General features: G+C 36.7%; 1 protein-coding gene across 2 annotated transcripts in view; it reads right to left on the bottom strand.

Annotated features, from left to right (window-relative positions):
- pcxb (pyruvate carboxylase b) overlaps positions 1-26,219 on the bottom strand; it is a 292,116-nt gene extending 265,897 nt beyond the window's left edge. The window contains exons 1-7 of one of the 2 annotated variants that reach the window (XM_055211545.2): positions 25,950-26,219; positions 16,644-16,780; positions 15,138-15,322; positions 14,379-14,544; positions 11,195-11,340; positions 4,645-4,762; positions 2,886-3,037 (exon numbers count right to left, since the gene is read on the bottom strand). In XM_055211545.2, the coding sequence (XP_055067520.2) occupies positions 2,886-3,037; positions 4,645-4,762; positions 11,195-11,340; positions 14,379-14,544; positions 15,138-15,322; positions 16,644-16,779 (903 nt within the window). In that variant the 5' untranslated portion in view covers position 16,780; positions 25,950-26,219. Of the gene's footprint in view, positions 1-2,885; positions 3,038-4,644; positions 4,763-11,194; positions 11,341-14,378; positions 14,545-15,137; positions 15,323-16,643; positions 16,781-18,602; positions 18,622-25,949 lie in introns of those variants that run through there. The other variant, XM_073859309.1, reaches the window with a different exon arrangement.
- Positions 26,220-26,651: the final 432 nt, after the last annotated feature.

The raw sequence follows: 26,651 nt of genomic DNA, 5'->3' as shown, positions 1-26,651 counted from the left end.
CAATATTGATTTATCCTGTCTCTCCATCTTTTTCTGTCATTCCTTGCTTTCTCTCTTGATTGCATGGTCTCTTCCCGAATCTCCCTTCACCTTTTCTCTGGTCTTGCCAGCATCACTAATAACATTTCAAAGCATGATACATACAAATCTGACTCTTACTGTGGCAAGTGACTTATCAAAACTGACAGCATCTGGTTTATCAACAGATGGGAATTGGTAATGGTGTGTATAGTGGGTGCGCAAACACACACGCACACACACACACCTTGTAATCACTGGGTTGCGAGTCTGTCTCTCCAAATCCATAATCCTTCTGTCACTAACTCTAAGGTCACTGGAGATATCTAGGAGTGTATCTGTGTGTGTGTGTGTGCGCGCGCGCGTGTGTGTGTGTGTGTGTGTGTGTGTGTGTGTGTGTGTGTGTGTGTGTGTGTGTGTGTGTGTGTGTGTGTGTGTGTGTGTGTGTGTGCGTGTGTGTGTGTGTAAAAGAAACACCTTGCATTCAGTTTTGACATATCAAACCCGAATAATCCCTAAAAATAAATATACTTTACCCATAATGCACCATGATTGTTTTTACCTTTTTTCCCTAAAAAGTGAAAAAGTCACAGACTACCAACTTTTTCTACAGGAATCTTCTGACATCAAACTCCAGCATAACGTGAGTGAAACAGTCAATATCCTTTGACATGATGCATGTAAACCTTCTCATTTTAATGCCAAATGTCATGTGGTCTTACGTTGCTAATCAGTGTCTTAAGCACTGCGAGCTCAGCTCTAATAACAAAAACCACAAACTATTCTTCTCATACTGTATGTATAATAAGGCTACTTCTGACCTAACTGTGTTATACTTATGAGCCCATCTATGCTTGCTATATCTGTGTAGAACAAGAATAGTATTGTTTCTGTTTAAGCATATACTGAATTCTGTTTGATATTGTATATTATTTGACAAAACAGCGCAATGTGAGAGCATGAGAAAGAATGAGTAAAGAAAGATCCATAATAGGGCGGTTTCCCGGATAGAACTTATCCTAGTCCCAGAATAAAATGCATGTTAAACTGTATTAAAGGGATAGTTCATCCAATAATGAAAATAATGTCATTAATGACTCACCCTCATGTCGTTCCAAACTCGTAAGATCTCCATTCATCTTCAGAACACAGTTTAAGATGTTTTATATTTAGTCCGAGAGCTTGTTGACCCTTCATTGAAAATCTATGTACCGTATACTGTCCATGTCCAGAAAGGTAATAAAAACATCATCAAAGTAGTCCATGTGACATCAGTGGGTCAGTTAGAATGTGTTGAATTATCGAAAATACATGTTGGTCCAAAAATATAAAAAATTATATTGTCTTCTCTTCTGCGTTTGTTTTGAAGCGCATCCGCGAGACTAAAGTCATGTGACTGCGGTGACGCGGATGACTTGTTATCATCAGACATGTTTGCGAAGTTTTTTTTCAAACTTACAGCGTGCGTCTCTCTCAGATTGAAAACGAAGGCCGGGCGCACAAAAAACAAAAAAACAAAAAAACAGTTGTGGCACACCAGATAACACGTCAGCCGCGTCGTACGTCATCCACATCACTGCAGTCACGTGACTTTATTCTCGCGAATGCGCTTCACAACAGACGCAGAAGAGAAGACAATGCTGAATAAAGTCATAATATTCGTTATTTTTGGACCAGCATGTATTTTCGAAGCTTTAACACATTTTAACTGACCCACTGATGTCACATGGACTACTTTGATGATGTTTTTATTACCTTTCTGGACATGGACAGTATACCGTACGTAGATTTTCAATGAAGGGTCAACAAGCTCTCGGACTTAATTTAAAACACCTTAAACTGTGTTCCGAAGATAAACGGAGGTCTTACGAGTTTGGAACGACTTGAGGGTGAGTCAACAATGACATTATTTTCATTTTTGGGTGAACTGTCTCTTTAATTTAAAAACATCTTGCACTGACATGTATATCAGTGCTATTGTTATGTCTTAAGATGCACACCAGTTTTGTTTTTTGTAAGGAAAGTTTTTATGAACTACTTAAATGTCCTAATATATAACTAAGGCCTAGTCACCACCATCCGACTGTGTCTGCAATATAAGTGTGACACTTATCATACATATACAGTACTGTGCAAAAGTCTTAGACTACCACCAGCTTTACTATTTTAGCAAAGTTTTAATGATCATCCAAACATATTTTTCGGTCTCTTTATTCAGATACAAACACAAAATACAGAAAACACACAAAGTAATTAAAATAAAAAGCAATTTTCTGAACAAAATTTCTTCTTATGGCAAACGTTGGCATTTAGTTTGACCTCCCTTGGCACTAAACACATCTTCAAACTCTTTTGAGGAGACTGAAGTCCTGAAGTCATGAGATTAAATTTAGAAATAAGGGTTTCTTTTCATTTAGGTTTAAGAGAGCCTGCAGGTTCCAGCTATTGCTCAAGAGTAAGAGCAGCAAATCACACTAAACACTTGCCACTTTTTCAGATTTTCTTTAGTTTTTTAATTCTGCATACACATTTCCTGCATTTTTTGGTTGTGTGCTAATAAAGAGACTGAGATATAATTATATATGATGGCAAAAAAACAACAAATCTAATGGTGGCATGGTTCCCTAAGACTTTTCCACAGTACTGTTCCTGTCATGTTCCTCCTCTGGGATTAAATGTTTCTTAAAGCAGTACTGAGCAACAGCATATGTTAATCATTCAGTAAACACACAGATTTCTCAAACCCTAACAGGCATAATGAAGTAAGCCAAAGTATATAACCTGGAGTCTCTGAGATAAGTATGTTGTTAAGTGAAAAAAGTGCATGTGCGCGTGTTAACAGGTTGTGTAGTGTAAACCGTACGTACCTGTCTGGCCAGTTTGACAGAGTCTGAGGTGAGTCTGTCTCTAAGTTGAGGATCTAGCTGGGCAGCAGGTGCAATCTCCACCACTTTCTGATGTCTTCTCTGAATGGAACAATCCCTCTCATATAGATGAATAACATTTCCATATTTATCACCTGAGAAAGTAAAAAAGAAACGATTCAATATTGAGAGAAGGGTATAATTTTAGGTTTTGTGTCCCCGGTATTACTTCCCATCCTGTTCCTTGATAACATCATATTTGGTGGACAATCAATCAAACATGTGCTGCATCTGAAATCACCTATACATCCATACTATATAGTAGACATAAATCAGTAGGTGAGGCGAGTAGTTGTCCGAATTTAAAGTATTCGAAACACATTAAAAAAATACCCAAATGACCAACAACTTCAAGATTTTGGGGAGTGTATTCAATAGACTCATGTGAGCCCCCAGGAGTCACCCAACTAAAGAGAAGAGGTGTTGGCAGTGTCCGAAATAGCCCCTTATACACTGAACAACCTACATTCATTTGATAATATAGTCCCCTTAAATGAGTGAATGAAAACGGCGGAAACAATCTGGTTGCTATCTTGTGTTGAGTTCATTTGGCACGCGCCTCAATGTAAAGGGGTAGCAGCTAGTTATTGCGGTGCATTATTGGATTAAATAAGTGCACTTGATAATGTCCACTATCATTTCAGATCAAATCAAAATTTTAAATAGTGCACTATAGGGAGCTATTTTGGACACAGCAGTTGTCATACTATAAAATATCAGAAAGCGGTAATGCAAGCTGCTCTATTCAAATGTAAATACACAAGGGAAACATTCGTTGTGGTTAAATTGTAATTGTTTAACATCATTCAAGTTAAAGCTCACTTCTTGTTATGACAACGTATGCCATGTGATGTATATCAACATGGCGAATGTACGTCTGAATTTCATTCACACATTTCATATTCATATAACGTACTGGTTTAATGGTTGATGAGTAGGTACTTCATCTAATTCAGTACGTACTGTCACAGTATGCAATTACGGAAACATTAGTAAGTATACTAAACAAGTATACAAACTTCAATTAAAAGTTTCTTAACGTTTCTCAAATTTCTATAATTAACAATAATATGAATAAATAGCTCAATTTTCTTATCATTGTGTAAATAATCAAGTTAGAATTTATAATATTTAAGTGCTTGCGAGAGCAATTTTCTTTTAAAGCATAACAACAAGAAACAAAATCTACCTAATGGAAGGCATTTGTCTCTTTCTAGTGAAAAGACTGTGCTTTACTGAAACTTTCCTTTTATATTAAGTTATTTGCAGTGTATAATATATAATCTTGTTAGCATGTCTATATGGATTACATTTTAGATTCACTGAGGAGATTGACAAAAAGTTTTTTAAAGAGAGAGAGAGAGCGCGAGTGAGCGAGAGAGAGAGAGAGAGAGAGAGAGCGAGAGAGAAAATGGTGTTCCCTGGACACACACAGAGCCGTTTTGTTAACAAGCCCAATTCAATTCCAGCTGTATGTTATCAACTATGAGCTCTGTTCCAGACAAGCAAATCACATCTAATGAGCCAAAATACTCTGATATAATGCTTGAAATACACCAGAGAGAAGCTAATAGATGATGGTAAACATAGTAAACAAATGTGTACACACTTCCTGACAATTTATCTTAACAGTGAAACTTCTATTTGTTTCTTTCAAACAAACACTCATATACAAAAACGACACAAGCGTCAATATACTTACCAAGAATTTGCACTTCAATGTGCCGTGGCTTCTCAATGAACTTTTCCACAAACAGTGCACCGTTACCGAATGCGGCGAGAGCCTCTGAATAAGCTCTGTGATAGTTTTCATCAAGTTCCTGCCGAACAATCACAAAATCAGTTTAGTATTTTAATTATTATAAATAAAGATTTATTAATAAAAGCAATAATTAAACTATAAACAAGTAATAAACAATAAGCCGCAATCAATTAAACCTAAAAGTATAGTTCAATTTTTATCCATACGCAAGTGTCCGCGTACTGTGCATGTGACGCAAATTTTGTCATCAGAATAGTATGCGTGCACTATACGTGCAATACCAGATTTTTGTTAACGTACGTACTTTGTACGCATAGGTTGTGCATGCTCGTACAGGAGAATGTAGCATGTAGCCCAGGAGGTGCATTACATTTTGTCGGCACGCGCATGCGGAGAACGTCTGCATACACATACGAATCAAATAAAAGATGCTTTGCAAGGCTGTGCATTCCACTGTGTGCGTATGTTCGTGTACAAAACAAAGTAAAAAAACAGACTATATTCCGGGCTTAAAGGGACACATTTGAGTTTAACCATTTTGGAATTGATCTCCCGGTCTGGTGCTACCACTTTTAGCATAGCTAAGCATAATCCATGGAATGTGATTAGACCATTAGCATTGCGCTAAAAAAAAGTTCCCATCTATTGAAAATTATCAAGGGGACTATTTCGGGCGCTGCGTAATATCATTGCGCATTGCGCCATGTTACGGCAGCAAAGTCCTTGAACTTTTAATTTTCCGTCGGTCTAAGTACACAATGTATCTACAGAAGAGTCAAGTATTAAATAGGAAAAATATCGAAACACTGTGGTCATTTTTGAACGCGATGCTAATGGTCTAATCAGATTCAATTGATTATGCTAAGCTATGCTAAAACTCAAATGTTTAAATCTAGGAGAGCTGGAAAATTAGCCTATTTTCAAAAAAAGCGGAGTGTACCAAAGTTGCAAAAGTTTCCAGTTTTTAGTATGGGTGTAATGATAAATCTTGCGATTTGCTTGCTATGCTTCACAATGAATTATGGTAAAATGCCGCTACATCCAAAAGCCAGAGGGCGCTCTCGTGCAAAAACTCAATATGCACCACAGAAGAAGTACCATTTAGACATGCATCTCCAGGAAATGCCTATAAGCAGGTATTTTCATTATAATAAAGAATATGTATAATTATTATGATGACGAGTGTTTTTCAAATGCATGTCATTAACGACTCAAGTGATTTTAAATTGATAGGGACTTCTTACCGACCAAAGAGCAGTACACGGAAAAGCTATGCAAAATATCGCCTTCGCGATTCAGAATATCGACATCGAACAGGTATATTAGCGCGTGTCACGATTCATCCTTACAACTCTAGTTTTAAAGGCGGAGTCCACGATGTTTGAAAAACGCGTTGGAAAAGGAGACGGGCCGACTACCAAAACACACTTATAGCCAATCAAATCAAATCAAATGCCGGGTTGTGTATGTGTGGGGCGGGTCTATCAACAGAAGGTCCAGATTCTATTGGTGTAGGGGCGTGTTTGTTTAGGTGATTTCAAATATCAACATTGGCTTTTAAACATCATGGACTCCGCCTTTAAGTGCAAGTATTGTTCTTACTACACACATTCTGTGTTCTGTACGTTACAGTTTGTTTTTATAATATATCAAGTTTTATCTCTAAAACAAAATAAAACTTTACAACCACTTTAAGCCAGATAGTCTTTGGAGTAAATGTCTGTTACACCAAAATGAAATCCAGAACTGCAGAGAATAAAAAAGCATTTGTATTCTCAATGAAACAGAGTCTCTAGTCTAGTGTGTTAATAAATGTGGCCTGCAAAGATCGAAGTCTGTTTATTTTCATTTCTCTCCAAACCAAGAAGAAACCAAATCAAGTGTCTCCGAAAACCTTGGTGCAGGACGTTTAACGCTCCTTATAAGACAAAGCTTGTTGTTTCACTGGTGGACACTGGCAATAAATTTAAAACGCTACCCACAAGTGGCAATAAATACAGAAAATGGACTATCTACAGTATAGCCAGCTGCGAGCCATTGTGATAAAGTGTTGTACTGTGTAGTTATCATTGCATACGCATGTCTACATGTCAAGCTGAGGGCGGCGAGCATCTATCGTACCGTAACGCTGTAGATAAGCAGTCATAAAACATGCTCTATCTTCACACGTGCGGTAAAATAAAACAGTACAGGATATACATGAGCAGAAACTGAAGTCCATTAAAAGACATGAAGTCCACTGAGAGGGTGGATTAGGTTTAGTGGACAGGCCTTGTACATAGCAGCTATCAGACTAAGTGCGCAGGGCACTGCAGGTCATGATGTCTGATGCTGTTCAACAGCCTGATAGCCGGTGAGAGAAAGCTGTTCCTGAATCGTGTGAATCCAGCGAAAAATTACTTTTGAGCCCTCAAGGGGGAACTGGGGAAAATGGGTCAAGAGGAGAGGTGGGCTATTCCTTAAAGATTCTGCTGCCAATTTTTCAATGTTGAAATACTTTCGACTACTGGGTTTAATGTGCAGAGACAACCACACGGTTGATTGAGCTTGTGAAGTTTGTATGCAATGTGGGGCTTTATAATTGATCTGCACTCCAACATGCTCAATTTATGGGATGAGTTTGAGGTGCCAGTGATAGCCAATATCTATCTTTAGTGACACCGGTTTGCAAATGCGTGAATGTATTATGCATTGTTTAAGACACAATGGTTTAACATTCCTGTCTGTGGTCAAGCAGCGCTGAAACACTAATGTTGCTGGGATGCTCTCCAAACACATTTGTTTATGTTGATGAATCTAGGAGTGCCCGTGCCAGACTTCTGGAGTCTCCACGGGAATTGCAGGCATTGTAAAGCCTTGTTCAAGACGTATTAGGACAAATTAAGGTGCAAAGCGAGCATCTTGTATCGTAAACCTGAGTGTGTCTCCTTAGGTGTAAAAAAACTAAAGTAAATGTGGTAACACTTTTTAATAATGTTGTATTTGTTAACATTGTTTAATGCATTAGCTAACATTGAACAAACAATTATTAATCTTAGTTCATCATGTATTTACTAATACATTTTTTTAAATCAAAGTTGCAATTGTTAACATTATTTGAAAGCATAGTTAACGCAAAATTTAAAGGCAGGGTATCTCATTTGATCCAGAAACATTTTTAGTTATGCTAGTTAAAAGTCTCCTCACATCTTGATAGCATTCACTAAGTTAAGTTGTTTAAATGTATTTGTAGAAATTTATGTCATCTGTGAAAGGCGTAGGACCAAAAAATGTTCAACCAATCATAGATCTCAGCCCGAACGGATGTTGCCTTTTTTGTCCCTTATTCGTAAGTCTAATTTGAATGCCATTGCGCAGCTTGTTCACGCAGACACCATACGTCATCGGCGCGTTCACATGCACTCACCTCCCATCTGTAAACAGAGGGAGAATGGCAAACTTTTCTGCTGAATTGACAACCTGCACAGAAGCCACGAAACGAAAAACATCAGCAAAAACTGCCTTGATCAGCAAATAGCAAAAACCCAAATTAACATCGGTAACTTTACTGCTTTAGATGCAAACAGCTGCAGGAGGCAAAGGGTCTGACAGGGTCGTTGCATTGTCTATTTTGATAAGGTACGTGATATGTTTGTATCATAGACTGTACAAAAAAAAAGATGGACGATGCCCATTTGCTTTTTTCCATTGGTGAAAAGTGAAGCCGCCAGTGTCCTGATACGGCGCTGACATCTTGGGTCTTGAGTCTGCGCAGAAGCAATTTCGGGACCAGTCCTGCGCAGTAGTGAACAGGAAGTAAAGTCGCGAAATCAAGGCCTTGCAATCGCAGAATGCGCATATCACAGCTGTCAATCATGACGTGACACCACCGTTTTTATAGCATTAACTTGTTTGACTCTGTGGACCCTGTACCGGGTCCAGAATTATCTTATTTTGACTTAATATAAAATATTCCTTTAATTTTTAATGGTCTGTCATGGACCCAGTACCACATATGAGATACTGTTTGAAAGCTTAGACTCTCTACTTTCTGCAGATATGCATCACTTTGAGATATGTTTCACTGTAAGAAAGTTAGTTACACTTTAATTTACACTATCACCCCCCCCCATAATTTTTTATATGATTTAATATTCACATATTTCATATTTTTCAAGTATGACAAACATGGGCAAGTCTTATATCAAATGAAAGCTCTCACTCTCAGGAATAAGGCTGCAGTGTTATTTTTTTATTTTTTATTTTCCTATTTTTATCACAAATCCAACAATCGTCGAATGAATAATGATGTAAAAAATCGTCTTTTATAAACATATGGGAAACTTGAGTGTGGACTGCCTCAGATAGCACAGATAGCTACAAATGATACATCATCTTTTCTCTTAGGTCCTACTCTAAAAAATGAGTCCATTCACAGCATTTTCTTTGGTTGTGTGCATGAATAATCCCTTGCTATATATTATATGTGCAAAACAAAAAATTAATATTTATATGAAAATGTATTTTCGCACACTTCAGTAAAATGAGAATAACTTTAGAATGCGACATGCTAAAGAGTTCATTCTTTTTTTGGGTGTTTACTGTCTGCTGCTGGTAACAACCAGAATTGTCTGCAGTCTGCTAGAGCACCCAGAACCAGAGTTATACACTATCAGAGGCAGTATTTACAACATAAAACAAGAAAATTTGGTGTTTTATCATATGAAAAACAACATAAATAACAATATTTGTCAGAAACAGCAGCTTTTTATATAACTTCAAAAGGTTTTCTGCAAAATGATATAAAGATATTGCATTTATTCCACTGTATGTGGTTATGGGAGCACTTCAAATGTTTTTTGGCACAAATTGTACTCCATAAGCGTATTATTCCTCCCATCAGTTGGAGTAAAATAACTTTTGCATTTATTATGATAGAGAAAAAATTCCTTTTTCCTCTGTAAGCTGGCAATTGCTGGAATCAAACAAAACTGTCTGCAGGTTTCGTTCCCACTCAGGGCCAGAGTTATACACTTTTAAATACAGACTTTAGAAAAAAAACATCAAAAAGCGCCTATTTATTTTTGTGTTTATTAGAGGACTGACAACACATACAACCATGTTGAGCAATTTTAACGGTGTTTTATGTAATTTCAAAGGGTTTCCTGTAAAATGATACCAAACTTTTGTATGTGCACTTCTGCTTGTGGGTATGAGAAGCTTTTGAAATTGGGTAGGCCAAATCCAGGCGAAAATCCCCAAAATAGCCTCAGCTAAAAACAAACTTAATTTAAAAACAAACACTTGAATTTACATCAGCGTGATAAAAACTACAGTAAATGACAGAAACCAGCTTCGGAAAAAAGATAATTGAAGTGTAATTCAATTGTTTAGTTGGTCTCAAGTCCCATTGAATAACATGGGGGAGGCGGGGTTTATGACCTATACTGGGGCCAGTCACTGGGGGGCGATCGAGACGTTTTGGCTTCACTTTTCAGGGCTTGTGTTTGTATTGAGATGGATTCAGATATTCTACTTTGATGAAACATTGTGTTGCTTATGAAATTTGTGTTCGTTTACGGATAAGCGTAACAATATAGTTAATACGTCTACACAACCGAAAAAATGCTTTAACTAATTGTTGTTTATGTTGAACATTTTGGTAATGTTATTCACTTTGTTCTGCAAAGTTTTCTCACTGGTGAATGAGACATAAGATGTGACCGTCTGATCTGTGCGTGTTCGTGTGTTTTGAAAGAGGCGTGACTTTGGATGGCGATTTGAATGGAGGGTGGGATCATGATTTCATTGCTAGTCGGCTACCCTTAGCATTTAAAAAAAATTAGATACCTACCTTCAAAATTCTGTCATCGTTTACTCACCCTTATGTTGTAACAAACCTATATACATTTCTTTGTTCTGCTGAACAGAAAGAAAGATATTTTTAATCAACCGGCAAACAGGAAAAAATCCGACTATGAAAGTCAATGTTGCTCACAAATGGTTTGGATACAAACATTGCTCAAAATATCTTCCTTTGTGTTCAGCAGAACAAAAATATTAATACGGGTCTGTAACAACATGAGGGGGAGTAAATGATGAAAGAATTTTAATTTTAGGTGAACTATTCCTTTAATGCACAATGAACATGAACAATCGCCTTGGCATTACAAACATTAACAAAGATTAATAAATGCTGAAAAACTAAATTTTTCAATATTAGTTTATGTTTACTTATGTTAACAAATACAACTTTATTGTAAAGTGTCACCAACATAGTATCAAGTCAAAAACATACTTGATTGATTTAACTCTGTAGTGTTAAGGTGGGATAAGACTATTATTCCTTAACGCATGTGGTTAACAATCTCATTTAAATATGTTTTATTGCATTTTTTTCACATGGAGGCACATTGTTATTTAGATGGATAAACTGCTTTGGTCATCAATGTCATCATCTGACAGTATTTGTTCCACCTTTACAAACCAAAAATAAAAAAAATACACAAACCTCATAACTTTTGACCACCCTCATTCCACGACCTCCTCCTCCATATGCAGCTTTAAAGATGATGGGAAAGTCATACGTCTTTGCAAACTCCTGAGCATCCTGAAGGCAAGTGATCGGGGCATGTGTTCCGGGAACTACTGGAACACCTTCACACAAACACATACATGCACATTTAAGCATTTTTGTAAACTGTTGTATACATAAATCACTCTAATAAGGAAAAGAAGAATATGAGACAAAAATAACTACTGTAACTACTGTTTGACATTTTGTTCTCAACAATGTCTTGACTACTAAATAAACAGAAGCACAACACAAACAGCACAAAACAACATAAACAGTCTGCGCAAACAAACAGCTTTTCAGCAAGGCACAATTCATCCCAGTCCTTAAAACTGTAAAGAGAAATTAACTTACATATTTAGTTGGGGAGAAGATAAATTATTTACCATCAAAAATTACAATTCTGTCATTGTTTACTCACCCTCAAGCTGTTCCAAACCTATATAAACGTATTTGTTCTGCTGAACACAAATAAAGATATTTTGAGCAATGTTTGTAACCAAACCATTTTAGAGCACTAATGACCATTATAGTAATTTTATTTCCTACTGTGTAAGTCAATGGTGCTTCTGTTTCCTACTTAAAGGTGCAGTGTGTAACTTTTATAAGGATCTATTGACAGAAATGCAATATAAAATAACTATATTATCAGTGGTGTATAAAGACCTTTCATAATGAACTGTTATGTTTTTATTACCTTAGAATGAGACGTTTTTATCTACATACACTGAGGGTCCCCTTACATGGAAGTCGCCATTTTGTGTCGCCATGTTTTTTACAGAACCCCTTAACGGATAACTTTTTTTTACTAAGTTGTCTCCAACAATGACATGGTTGTCCTGTGGCGGCTATCGTAGCTTCTCTATGCATTTCGGTGAACGGTGGACTGAAACGTTGATGCACTAAAATGTACACATTGCACCTTAAATTATTAATATCTTCCTTTGTGTTCAGCAAAACAAAGAAATGTATCCAGGTTTGGAACACCTTGGGTGCAATGATAAATCGGCCAATGATGCTTGTTATGCTTCTCAATGAATTACAGTAAAATGCTGCTACATCCAAAAGCCAGAGGGCGCTCTCATGCAGAAACTCAATATGAGCCGCAGAAGAAAAACCATTACACATGCAGCTCCAGGAAATGGCTTAAAGTCGGCATGAAACTGAATTAGCTATTGCCTTATTTTCCCTGTGGTGACGTATATCCGAGCGAAACCGGCTTCTGAAATGAAAAAGGGCTAGGGCTGGATTTGAATTTGATCTGTAGAGATCTGATTGGAGCGTTTTAAGTTGGGTCATGTTGCTAATCACTGCGATCTTTTACCGGACCCCGGCCATCTGCCATACCATATGACCGTAAGTAAAGAGAGATCGTTTTGAGGAGGGGAGGAGATTTGCGTTTTTGATTTAAGATTATGAGGGCACATAAATAAATAAAAAAATTATGAAGCATACAGATACCGGTGTTTCAAAACAAATGACAGTTTTTCATTTTATTTTCATGGCGACTTTAAGCATATATTTATATTGCTGTTCTTCAAACCTTTTCAGGTATTTTCATGATAATTAAGAATGATTATGTTTTACGAGTGTTGCTTTTTCAAATGCATGTTATAAACGACTCAAACTAACAGTGATTTTAGATCGATAGGGCTTACTGATCAAAAGCCGTAGTACATGAAATAACTGTGCATAATATCAGCTGCGATTCGGAATAGCTGTTGGCCACATATTATTTAAGCAATATCGCTCGAGTAGGAGTGTGATATAGCTCTATATCATCACGACTGTGATTAGGCCGGAGGCAATCACAGCCGTGATGATATAGAGCTATATCACACGACTCCGAGAGCGACATTCCTTTTATACAACAGTTCGACGTCGCACGTTTGAAAAACGAAAACTAGAAAACAACAACAAAGTTATTTTAAAAGCCTCTTTGTTTTGAGAACTACTTTCTTCCGCCACGAATTTGAAGGCCAGAATGACAGGTAACACTTTCGGCTGTTTTGAATCTCATAATAACTCAATGGACGGAATCGCCGTTTTTAAATACTACAATTTCTTGGTCACAAAGTGTAGTTTTAAGATTAGTTAAGTCGAGAATATATATGTATAATATTCAAATCTGCAGTCGATTAGTAAAGATTGGGCATGTTTGAACGTTTGCTTAGAAAGATTCGGTACGTGAGAGAACAAGAGCCATGAGCGGACGTCAGTGTTCACTCGCCCCACTGACCACCGCCCTACCTGGGCTATATCTCTGACAGGGATTCCCTGGCTCTGATATTGGCCCTGTCTGTGTTTGATGGTCAAAAATAAGATAAAATCAGCAGTATTTGGTGTCATGAAACTATTACTTGGTTTCTTGTTCATATTTAGTGTCTTTTGTGTGTTAGGGTCAGAGAGTTTTTTTGCATGCTGTTTATAAATATATTAGTGGCGATATCTCATAACGTGTTTAATAGTCACGTCACGATAAAATAAATTATCAATTGTCCAATTTAAAAGCTTACCTGCAGTTCAACTGTGTTTTCGCGTTCTGAAGAGAGAGATCGCTTGAGAGAAAATTATTGTTTTCATTCCTTTTTCCAAGTCTTAATCGTCCACACGATGTGACATTACTCCACTTAAGTTTAAAGTTACATCCAAGAGTGCTGATCTTTGACAGGATAGTCACTTCCAATTGGGATTACAGACTGATTCACGAGCTAGTGAACTAATGATACACACGGAGAGTGTTTAAAAACAGTGCGTCTGTGTGCATCCGTGTGTACGTGCAGTTTTTCCAGTCAGAGATGAGCCTGTTTAAAGGACCTCCATTCACTAATACTAAAATGACCACTAGGTGGCGAAATGATACGTGAAGCGGCTACTGTGCCGTTATCAGTAGAATATCGCATAGCTCTTAGCCAATCAGATGCGAGAACCAGAAAGAACTGTTGTATAATACTGTATATCGGCATTTATCGTCGCATCCCTAGAGTAAATATGACAACATTTTCAGTTTTGGGGGAACTATTCCTTTAAAAGTTGTATTTCTGTAGTTCATTATAATATTGCAAACTGGAGAATGTAGAAACAGGTATAGACTTGATCTGTGTGCAGTGCAGAAACACACCTGCTTTAATGGCCAGGGCACGAGCTTCCACTTTATCCCCCATCTTCTGCACAACCTCTGGGGAAGGACCAATGAATCTCACCCCAGCATCAGCACAGGCCTGGGCAAAGTCTGCCCGCTCAGATAGAAACCCATAACCAGGGTGGATGGCATCTACACCATTTTCCTAAGAGAAAGTGAGAGAGAACACAGAGAAAGACAAAAATAAGACCTGAATAAAAATAAACATTATGTGTATGTAGCTCGGCAGTCAGCCCTAATTATTCTGATGCCGGAAAATACTAATTTCATTAAAATCCCAATCAGATAGAGAAGTTGAAAGCCCCCTCTTTCTGTTGGCTGACTGTGTGCAACATGGTAATTGCATTGGAGAAAGACTAATTATTCGGAGGCCGTCTGCTGAGGTTAGAGACGATGGTGTTGGCTGCGTGTTCAGTTTCATTATGGTGTGTGTGTGTGTGTGTGTGTGTGTGTTCTTCTTGGTGTTTATCCATTATTAATGTATTGTTGTGGCTAGGCTGCTGGTTTGAAGGGTAAGCTGCCTGTGCTGTATGAGAGAGAGCACCAAAGGATCTGAATCTGGCTGGTACCTCTAATGCCAGATCAAAAAACAAAAACAGATCTATCAAGCATCACATATTATTGACGTAAGAAAATAGGAAATAGTACTAAGAAATGCAAGAGGAGCATTTTCTGAACAGAGATAGACATTCATTTAGGTAGATAAATAGCAGCATGAGATACAGACGTATAGCTCACCCTAGCTACTTTGATGATGTCTGGGATATGTAGATAGGCTCCAACAGGAGGCAGGCCTTTTCCGATCAGGTAAGCTTCATCTGCCTTCTGTCTGTGCATCTGTCCGGTGTCCTGCTCGGAATATACAGCCACCGTCCGGATGCCAAGTTCTGTGCATGCTCGAAACACCCGGATGGCTATTTCGCCTGAATTAAAAGGTGGATGGCAGCTGTGGTTAGTGAGTGTTAAATGAATTGTTCACCTAACCATTTTAATTCTGTCTGCATTTATGTTCTTCTAAAACCTGTATGCTGTGTTTCTTCATGAAGCCCATAGTCAAGATTTTTTTTTCAAAAGATAAAACCCCAAAAGCACCACAAATGTTGTCTGTATTTTGTGCTATATATGCAAAGACCTAAGCCATATCCCTTCATTAAGCATTTAAATTAAATATGCTGCCTGACATCATGCTTCACGTTATGAATCACGTTAACAACACTGACTAATACTGAGACATGTGAGAACAGTGACATCAAACCTGACATTTTCTTAAAGTTTAGTCTGCTCTTCACATGAAGTTATTAATCAATTTCTTTTTGAAGCTTAATATACACTCACCTAAAGGATTATTAAGAACACCATACTAATACTGTGTTTGACCCCCTTTTGCCTTCAGAACTGCTTTAAATTGTACGTGGCATTGATTTAACAAGATGCTGAAAGAATTCTTTAGAAATGTTGGCCCATATTGATAGGATAGCATCTTGCAGTTGATGGAGATTTGTGGGATGCACATCCAGGGCATGAAGCTCCCATTCCACCACATCCCAAAGATGCTCTATTGGGTTGAGATCTGGTGACTGTGGGGGCCATTTTAGTACAGTGAACTCATTGTCATGTTCAAAAAACCAATTTGAAATGATTCGAGCTTTGTGACATGGTGCATTATCTTGCTGAGAAGTTACACCACCACCACCAGCTTGCACATGGTGATAACAAAGGCATGGACATGGATCCAATGTTCTCATTCCGTTTACAATCCCTAAATTGGCACTTAGGGGCCCGTCTGGCACCAAGAACAACCATGCCCCCACACTCAAAATTGCTTAAATCACCTTTCTTTCCCATTCTGACATTTAGTTTGGAGTTCAGGAGATTGTCTTGACCAGGACCACACCACACAAATGCATTGAAGCAACTGCCATGTGATTGGTCAAATTGATAATTGCATTTAAATTGAAATTGAACAGGTGTTCCTAATAATCCTTTAGGTGAGTGTACATGGTCACTATGTTTCAACAATCATGCATGCAGGTTCATATAAATGGTAAGTAAATAATGATAGAATATACATTTTTTTATTCATGCTTTAAAGCTAAAATTGCATTTGTGCTGTGACAATAGAGCATTAGCCATGGGGCCTATGTGCATTTAGACAATGAGAACACTCCAAGGATCAGACTTGGTTTTTTTTTAAATATTTTTTAATCTTTGCAAAATATCTAATCTTAGGATAACAAGTCTTACCTCTATTTGCCACCATGACCTTTTTGATTGGTCGATACTCCGTGCTTTGGGGAGCCAAGTGGGCAAAACGACAGGATAAACCCACTCTCCTCCTGAAGAGCAGGATCCCTCTGGTCCCTCCGAAACGCAGGAGCATCCTAGAGAAAACAAAAATGAAGATTAAAAGGTATAGTAAACCAGAACAATTGCGCTGATTCTACCCATTCTTCCTAAATGAATTAATGATTAACTGTCCAGTGGAGGACTCGACTTTAATTCATCTGAAAAATTACCCATTTCTGAATACACAGACAGATTCTTGGTATCTATACCAAACCAATGGTCCAGGACTTTCATTGCAAATTGCTATCCCCTTGTTAAGTCATGTAGGGAATAATGTTTCCGGGTCCAAGCCTCCATTCATTTCAATGGAGGATATTATTTAAACAGGCATTTTTGAGCACTATTTATTCATAATACGCATTTAGGCAAAAAATTGTATAAACTCGCAGTGTACACTGCAGTCTCCAGGGTTATGGAATCACAGACCGTAATAATTCATAAAAAAAATGTATGTCCATGAGTCCATGTTTGGTCATCTCAGATTTTGTTATGGAGATAAAAATTTAGGATCAGGTGTTTTTGGTAGTTTTGCATTATGATATGAGTGTATATTGGCGTGATTTTCCATATGGCATTTGAGATCGCCATATTGGAACACATATTGTTTAATCAGATATCAACTCAGGTAAACATTTCCTATATTTTAAAGGGGACATATCATGAAAATCTGACTTTTTCCATGTTTAAGTGCTATAATTGGGTCCCCAGTGCTTCTATCAACCTAGAAAATGTGAAACAGAAAAACCTAGTAACTAAGTTTTGGTAAACCATTGTCTGCAAGCATGTGAAAAATAAGTCATTGAAATTTGGATCCCCTTGTGATGTCAGAAGGGGACAATACCGCCCCCCAATCCGAACCATCCAACCACGCCACTGTCATTTAGTGCAGCGATCAGCTCGTTTGCATTTAAAAGGACACACCCAAAAACGGCACATTTTTGCTCACACCTACAAAGTGACAATTTAAACATGCTGTAATAAATTATCTATGGTATTTTGAGCTAGAACTTCACATACGTACTTTGGGGACACCAAAGATTTATTTGACATCTTTGACGGTCTTGTGAAATGTCCCCTTTAAAGTAATGTTGAAAAGATCTCCATAGGAGGGCATGAAGTCCACATCTGGGCAGTACCTCCAAAAGGGGGCATTTAAGGTTAGGGCTTTTGTCCAAAGCGACAAAAAAGATTAGGGTTAGGCATATCGTGTCTATCTGTCAATGGGAGGAAGCCATGCCCCCTTGTACTATTATAAGCCAAATAGCCACTAGCTTTTAGTTTACCTCACAACTTGGATTCTGATGAGAGGCTACACAAAATCATTGATCTTTATTGATGGAAGTAAGACTGAAAGTTGTAAATGCTCATATCTTCTCAATGTACATTTTGTCGATGTTTTGAACCACACTTGTTTAGAAATCTTTAAGGCTGACATACTTATACTTAAAGTAAAAAACTAGCCCTGTTTAGTTCCTGATAAATTCTGGTCATTTAAGGTCAACATACTGGAAGTTAGTCACTGACATCCACTGGTCACTTTACCAAAGCAGCTTGTTTCTCCATTATCAATTCAGCCTTCTGCAATCCAGTCAATGGATATGGAGGTCAGACTCAGTGGTGGGGTCTTTTTCCACCCCTAGCTACAGCTAGGTAAAGTATATGTCACGTTCTACTGTTTTCCAAAATTTTAACAATAAACATCTGTACTGCCCCTCTTTTTAGACTCGTATACATTACATTTTACTTTGTATAAACATAACAACCTTATATTAAACAGGTTATTTACTTTTAGTTAACGACAGTATTGTAGTGTCTTCGAGAAGTTCAGAGCGTGAGTTAAGAACTGTCGGTACTTACACAACGCATAGTCGCGATAGGCAATGCTTATAAAATGATGATTTGCCAAATACATTTTCAATAAGTCTCTCTTGCTCCAAAAATTGTGCGGTGTTGATGTAACAAAATAAGGGAAACACAGCAAACACTCATGTTTGACCTTAGACTGTAAAAAAAATAGTGTTTGGCTTATTTGATTGGACTATTGATTACAAATGAAGAGATTTCCAATACCGCTCTCGCGGTACTTTGATGTCATACACTGATCGATCTGCGCAGATTTGCATGAACACGAAAATGTGCACACATTTATGTTTAACATGTGAGAAATATCGAAACATTTTAAAGCTTTAAATGTTTTATATGCTTTGTGTTGCGTATACACCGCTTACCCCACAATGAAAACCACTGAATTATACAATTTACATTTTGAATCCGTTTTAATAAATGACTGCTGCCACCTTGCGGTTTAAAATTACTTTGATATGTTAAATATCTAACCTGAATGTAAACTTGTTTTACTGCTGTAATTGGAGCTTGCTCGCTTACAGAACTCCATAATTAATAAATGTATATTAGAAATGATTTGGAATTTAAGATGGAAATATATGGAGGAATGTTAACTTCCAAGATGTTTATAGCACTGAGGTAAGCGCTTAGTAATTATTTTTCTGGTGGATTAAGGATGGAATCAAACAAACAAAAAGTTTGGTTTTTGTGTTCTATAAATAAGATCAAGTCAGAACGTTTAACTTTGTCTCCTGGTTTATCAAAACTGGTTAAGATCCAAACGTGCCCTTATCCTGCTGATCTAGCAAAAAAGCTTGCTCAAGGGATCGATTTACATTTACAATCTTTGGGCGTTCTCGCAAACGCAGTTTATGTTTGTTTGCATAAGCAAGTGCGCGCGTGGCTGTCTGTCTATCACAAGCTTTATCAGAGCTCTGAATGAAAATGAGAGGATTGTGGTGTCTCCATGGGTGTCTCAGACCTTAGTAAAAGACAAAGTCCCAGTGTGTATTTAATCAAGAAGTTCATCGGCTAACCCATTCACATGTATATTTTAGGTCTAAAAGGCAACCTAGGTGTCACATCATTTATTTTTTTATCATCAAAATAAGTTCGGATATTTCAAACTTTGTTATAAGTTACAGGAACTCACCAGTACTCAGTGTTGATAATAGTAAGTTGACGGTGTACGCAGACAATTTTAATTATACTTAAAAATGTAATGCAGCGGGGTTTTTTACAGTATGCGTGCGTGCGTGTAGGACGCAAACTAAAAATTATGCGCAAGCAGCTCTCATCCCACTGTGTATTTTTGTCTTTGTCTCACCTACTCAGTCTCACAGATAGCAGACATAATATTCAAATCTATTTTCTCACCCACCTGCCAATTCAATTCCAGCATGCCAACCTTTCACTTAAAATTAAATGACGTAGCTTTCCATGCTTGCATTTGAATGAGGTAGCTTTTCATGCTTGAATTTGAATTAAAGGAAAACACCACAATTTTTCAAAAATTTACCATGTTCTTACCTCAACTTAGATGAATTAATACATACCTATCTTTTTTCAATGCGTGCACTTTTAATCTTCGTACAGTGCTCCGTGAATGTGTTAGCACCCAGCCCAGCCCCATTCATTCCTATGGCTCCAAACAAAAGTTTTATTTTGTACCACCATACTTACTCGTGTAACTACTCATGTGACAGTCTTTAAATAGGGAAAACATGGAAGTGATGGTGGCTTCTAAATTCATCCCTGTTTGGAGCCATAGGAATGAATGTGGCTATAATGCTAGCATATTCACAAGGTGCTGTACAATGATTGAAAGTGCACGCATTGAAAAAGGATAGGGATGTATTAATTCTTCTAAGTTGAGGCAAGAACATAGCAAAATGTTGAAAACGGTGGTGTTTTCCATTAAAGTAAACAGAGAAAGCCTAAAAATACAATAATTACAAGATTTAGCTTTTTTGCTTACATCTGTCTTGATATATAATAGCATTGTAACAATTTTTTTACATGTTTTGATAAAAATGTGATTGATGCTTATTAGTGGTTGCGCACAGCATTGCTATGCAGTTGTTAGGGTGTTCTGTGTGGTTGTTAGGCAGTTGTTTATTACCCAAAAGCGACCACTCCAAAGTCTCAATGATATTCTAGGTATAGCTCCATTCCCTCCTTCAGTGCAACTATATGGGATTTTTATGTCTTTTTTATTGTCTGTTGTTTGCCCAAGCTCAGTCACTTGGAAAAGTAATAACACACCTCTCATCAACAAGCCACATTCAGGTATTATTTATGTCTATAGCATAAAAACAGTTATGACCCAAAGTTTACGCTTATGGATATGTGCTTCTACAAATTCATAATAATAGGACTACGAGCAATAAAAAATTAGTAATGCTTGGATGCCTTCCCAGGTGAAGAAGTACACTTCCATAATGTACTTAATGTGATATCTTTTCGCACAGTAATTTTGTTCTTAACTCTTTCACCGCCATTGACGAGATATCTCGTCAATTAAGAGAAAACGCTTCCCCGCCAATGACGAGATTTTCCGTCTTTCTGCAATACCGCTATTATCCACCACGTGGCGCCCTTCCGCAACTTTTTAAACATAGAAAATTGCAACTTTTAATTTTCCGTCGGTCTTAGTACACGATGTAACTACAGAAGAGTCAAGTTTTAAATAGGAAAAATATCAAAACTCTTTGGTTATTTTTGAGCATGATGCTAATGGTCTAATCAGATTCAATGGATTATGCTAAGCTATGTTAAAAGTGATACCACCAAACCCGAAGATCGGCTGAGCAGGGGAGCTGAAAAATGAGCATATTTTCAACAAAAAAAGTAGTTCTTAAGTACTATTTAAGATAATCTTAAGAACATTTAAATGTACGTATTTGTGCTATTTTTAACACCATTAAGTCTTTCGCCGCCATTGACGAGATATCTCCTCAATCTTCCGCAACTTTCTAAACCCGGAAGTATTGCCCTATGGCAAGCGGCTGCATGTCCGTGTCTGTTTTAAAGATCACTCTGAATGGGAACTCTATGAAAAGTCCGTCACAAAAATGGAATTATCTCTGCTTTTTGCTCAAAATGTGATGTTTTTGCAGAAACCTACCCATATTCAAAAGCTGATTACAAAAGAACTATTGAAGGTAGGATGAAACGTTTTTTTTTTTTTTTTGAAAGCAGAGGGTCTGTTCTTTCATTTGGTATGTTGTATGTTTATATATTTAAAGAAGAACATTTACTGGAAGGCATTAAACTTTTGTGAAAATCATGAAAAACGCTGGCGCTGGCTGGCAACTTTTTTTAAAAATGCTGGCGGCGAAAGAGTTAATATGAACTAAAATATGCTTTTAAAATACTATATTTGTATTGAAAAAATTACAAAGATGGGTTCAAATGTATTACAAGTGGTTCCTAACCACTCCTAAATGTATTTTTAACACATTTAAGTTTATATTCATGGTGTCTCAAAATACCACCGATATACACTCAGATTATTTTAAGAAGTTCTTAAGAAGAATTTTTTGTATATTAAGTACACATTTATTGTGTGAAAAAAGAGCACTTTAGTTACATTATGGAAATGTACTTTAGTTTCACCTAGGTTAAATGCACCACTTTGAGTGGTTGATCTGTAGGTAAGCTTTAAAAATATCTATTTTTGCAATAGATATTTACCATCTTTAAGTAAATGGGAAACCTTCTTAACTGGCTCTTTGTAGGTTAGATGTTATAGACATCAGTGGTTGAATGAAGAAGTCAGATGGTTTAAAGCTCATAAATAGAGCAATACTGAGTTAGTGGGGGATTAAATGTCCTTTCATCAAGACTTCTGTGTTAACATGAACTTCGATCATGTGGGAAAATCCAGTGAACAACCTTTTTATAAACGCTATTGACAACCACATCAATGACAAAGTCCAGCAAAATGTAAATGCTATCTCCTTCTGTATGGGGGAAAACTATATAATATTTTTATTAAATACTGTAACATAATTATTAAATAACTAATATACTTTAAATATCATTTAAAACTGCCATATTATAAATAAGTATATTACTAAAGTGATTGTTCCTAACCTTACATGTATGCATTTTGCAGACGTTTTAATACAAAGCGACATACAGTGCACTACAAGCTATACATGTGTTTTCCCTGAATTCACACAACCTTTTGTGCTGCTAACACAATGCGAGCTAACAACTATTACCTGATATAATATATTCACATTGTTGCACAGCCTCATACCTAAAGGCTAAAGTCAAAACCTAAATGGCCATGGCTTACCTCTAAACCCACTGAGAGCTCCACAAGAGGCAATTATAAGAAAATAATATGATCGGGCCATTGGTGCCTACCAAAATTGCTCACTTACTGGTAAATTACGCTGAACACTGCCCTGACAGGTCAAGCTGGGTAAAATCAACAAGTTTAACCACCGCCTTAGACAATCTAAATAGAGCTCTGCATCAGCTGTGCTTTTGGGACTATTTTATTGCTCTCTTCTTCACACTTTTCAGTCTCACCTCTTTTCCACCTGACTGATACTTCCCCCTGTGTTTGTCCATTAGCGCACTAGCAAATAGGTGCCCTACGCCTTTACATCCTGAGCAGTGTAAATGTTTTGCCATTAGAGTAGATAAGACGTGCTCAAGCAGTTAAAGCCCACATTGAAATAAAACTTTATGAATTTGCAATCTGAGTCAACATTTTAGCATCACTCTCGAAAGTCAATATAGGCAGAGGAGTTACAATAATATGACTGCCTGAGTTTAGTCTAGGTCTGTTTGACTAGTGCTTTATCTGAAAATTTACAGTTTGCTGATATTTTATTCAGTTTATTTTTTTTAAAGTGTGATTTAGTTTGATGGCAAAAGTGAAATTCTGCTTACACACACTACTATGCACTATAGACCCTTAGTGGATGTGTAATACGTGATTACTGTTATCTCTCTGTCAGACATAAACAATCCCATCCTCCTTTTATGAGCTTTACGTGGATACAATGTACAAAACTGGTGGTCTTAGTTTGTTTCTCTGTGATGTTTTGTAATCATTGACATATTAAACAACCAGAGTGAACTCTGTACAGGGATTCTATGTCCTCAAAAGTTGAATGGTGGCTAAGTTAATGATAACAAAACAAATTGATTGGCCAAGTTATTTAAATACAAAAGATATGCAATCAGATATGCTATCACACATGAGGCATTTTGTTTTGATCATTAGAGTAGTATGTCACATAAGTATGCAAGATAGTCACCTTTAATGGGCTCGTTCGTTATCATTTGTGTGATGATACAACATAATACCGGGGGATTGCGGTTAAATGTAAACACTGTCAAAATTACTTGTTCATTTAATGATCATTTAATCAACTTTATTGACTGGTAAGGAGTTGCTATACATAAAAAATAAGGTTGGATAATTTACTTAAGCTATTAAACTTTTTTAAATAATTTATACAGAGCAACTCCTCACTATAGAAAGTTTAAATTAATTGTAAATTCAAGTTGATTAAACTTAAAAATTAATTGCAGCAAGTAATTTTTTGAAGTATAGATTCAAAAATTCTCAAAAATTTGTTTTGTTTTGTTTAATCAACTCGGATTTACAAGTCATTTCAACTTACCATTATTTATCTTGAATAGAGATGAGTTGTATAACTACAGGTGAGTTTGTTGTGTAACTTATAAAATTAAGTTGACTTGTCTCAACTATATTTTATAAGTTGTGACAACTCATCTTTGTTGACATGACTTGTAAATCTGAGTTGATTTAACAAAATATTTTAAGTTTTTAAGTGTATGTTTTCTCAAGCATGGATTTTGCATGTTGCTTTAAACACCTAGTTCTTAAATTAAAATATGATTATGACTGTCCTCCTAAAAATCAGCATCATCATTTTGATAAATGATAGTAATACAGTTGACAGCACTTATTGACCCACATAGTAGGAAAAAATACTATGGAAGTCAATGGGTGCCGTCAACTGTGTGGTTACCGTACCCTCATTTATCAAAATATCTCCTTTGTGTTCAACAGATTAAAAAAAGCATATATTGATGGAACTTTCATTTTTGGGTGAAGTTTCTTTTTAAGTCTATAATGGGATGTTTAGGTTCCACAGTGACAACATGCAGCAGTGGTTTCCAACATGGTGCCCGCGCAGAGTCTGTGCGTTGCCCGTTAATGCACATTCTAATAGCCTCAATTTGAATAATAATGCTAAAACATATTGACAAGTAAAATAAAATTAAAATCAACAATTAAAAAAAAGTTTTGAGTAGACTATATAAAAAAGTAGCACCCCAAATTGTTTTATCCATTGTGGTATCCCTGCACACAAAAAGGTTGGAGACGCCTGTGGTGCAGTGTCAACATGTTAATACAAATAACTACTGTATATTTTATTATACTATTACTTTGAGTAGTAACAAGTAGGTGTGTAAGAAAATATTGATACATGTGAATATCGTGATATTTTGTTTGGCAATACTGGATCGATTCTCAAAAAAATGCTATAACAATTTTTTTTATTATACTTGATAAATGGCAGTTGTTTCGTTTTAAAGTTTACCTCTCGACCACTAGTTTGGAGTTTACATGCACTAACATTCTTCTTATCTCTGAACTTAAACAGTGACAGAAAGTACAAGCCACGCCACTTTTTGTTGTTGTTGTTAAGGTTTGCATATTGTGGTGTGTTCTCAATGACAGCTTTGCTAAAATTATATCCTATTATATTCCAAAAATATGAAATATCTTAAATGTATCACCTTGATTTACAGTATCGCAATGTATCTTAACAAATTTCATCACAACCCATGTATTGTGATACGTATCGTATTGCGAGATTCTTGCCGATACACAGCCCTAGTAAGTACAGTAGGTAATATGTATTCGATTATAAAAATGTGTGACAGACAGTCACCAAAGGTCACATGGTTAATAATCAAAAAAGTGTCAAGTGCACACACAACACAGACCTAAATTTATTTGGTTTGTGTTGTCTTCTCTAAACAATAATGCATTAACATTAACATGCGGAGTAAGCTATTTACTCAAATCCTCATTCATTTGTATAAACTGAACATAAGCACATAATAATCTTTCATATCAGAATGCACATTTTTAGAATACAGTATTTTAAAAAAAAAATCTGTCACTATTTTCTTATCTTCATGTTTTCCAAGCTTGTTTGGGACTAAAATTTTCAGTCTCCATTAAATTGTGTTGCATGCAATTAAAGTGAACCGATGCTATCAGTCCTGTAACATGAAGACAGACTTTTAATTTTTGGGTGAACCATCTCTTTAACAGTACACAGCTGTACTTACTTGTCCAGATGAATTCAGATCCAGTCCAAAATCACTAGAGATGTCAGGAAACGACACAGTGTGCACAAAAGTCTGGGACAGAAAGTTCCTCCTAAGAGTTCCTGCTGTCGAATAGTAAGCAGATTCAGAGCAGTGAAAAGAGCAGTGTTGCTGGTTTATAGGAGCTATGTCAGCGCATACAGAGTCACAACTCTACTATAAGGGACTGTAAGGCCTGATCCTTTTAATCTCTCCCTGTCTATCACTTCTAACCTGTGTCTGTCTCATTCACTAGATGCAAGCTTTCAACCTCGCTCTGATTACGTAATACATACACACCCCCAGCACATGGGCCAACCGCAGACGCACTGTTTTCACCAGTAAAGGGCGGCAGGATTTAAAAACAGATAGAGAGTGTTTAAGAGATGGGGGGGAGTGATATCAGGATGAAAATTATTTGCTAAGTTTTGGATAGTTTAGCAGCATTATGGTATTACAGGAGTGGTTCTCAGATCCGATCCTACATGGGGAACCACTGCACATTTTATTGTATGTCTTTATTATTGAGGTTCAATATTATATTTTTAATGCATTTAAATTATAAAATTAAATGATATTGTGCTCTTCACACTGTAAAAAATACTTTGCTGCCTTAAAATTTTTTTGTTAAATCAACTCAGATTTACAAGTCATGTCAACAGAGATGAGTTGTCACAACTTATA

Source organism: Misgurnus anguillicaudatus, chromosome 21 (assembly GCF_027580225.2).
Source record: "Misgurnus anguillicaudatus chromosome 21, ASM2758022v2, whole genome shotgun sequence".
Taxonomy (NCBI): Eukaryota; Metazoa; Chordata; class Actinopteri; order Cypriniformes; family Cobitidae; genus Misgurnus; species Misgurnus anguillicaudatus.
The sequence above is the reverse complement of the archived record's forward strand: the minus strand, read 5'-3'. Positions and strand labels throughout refer to the sequence as shown.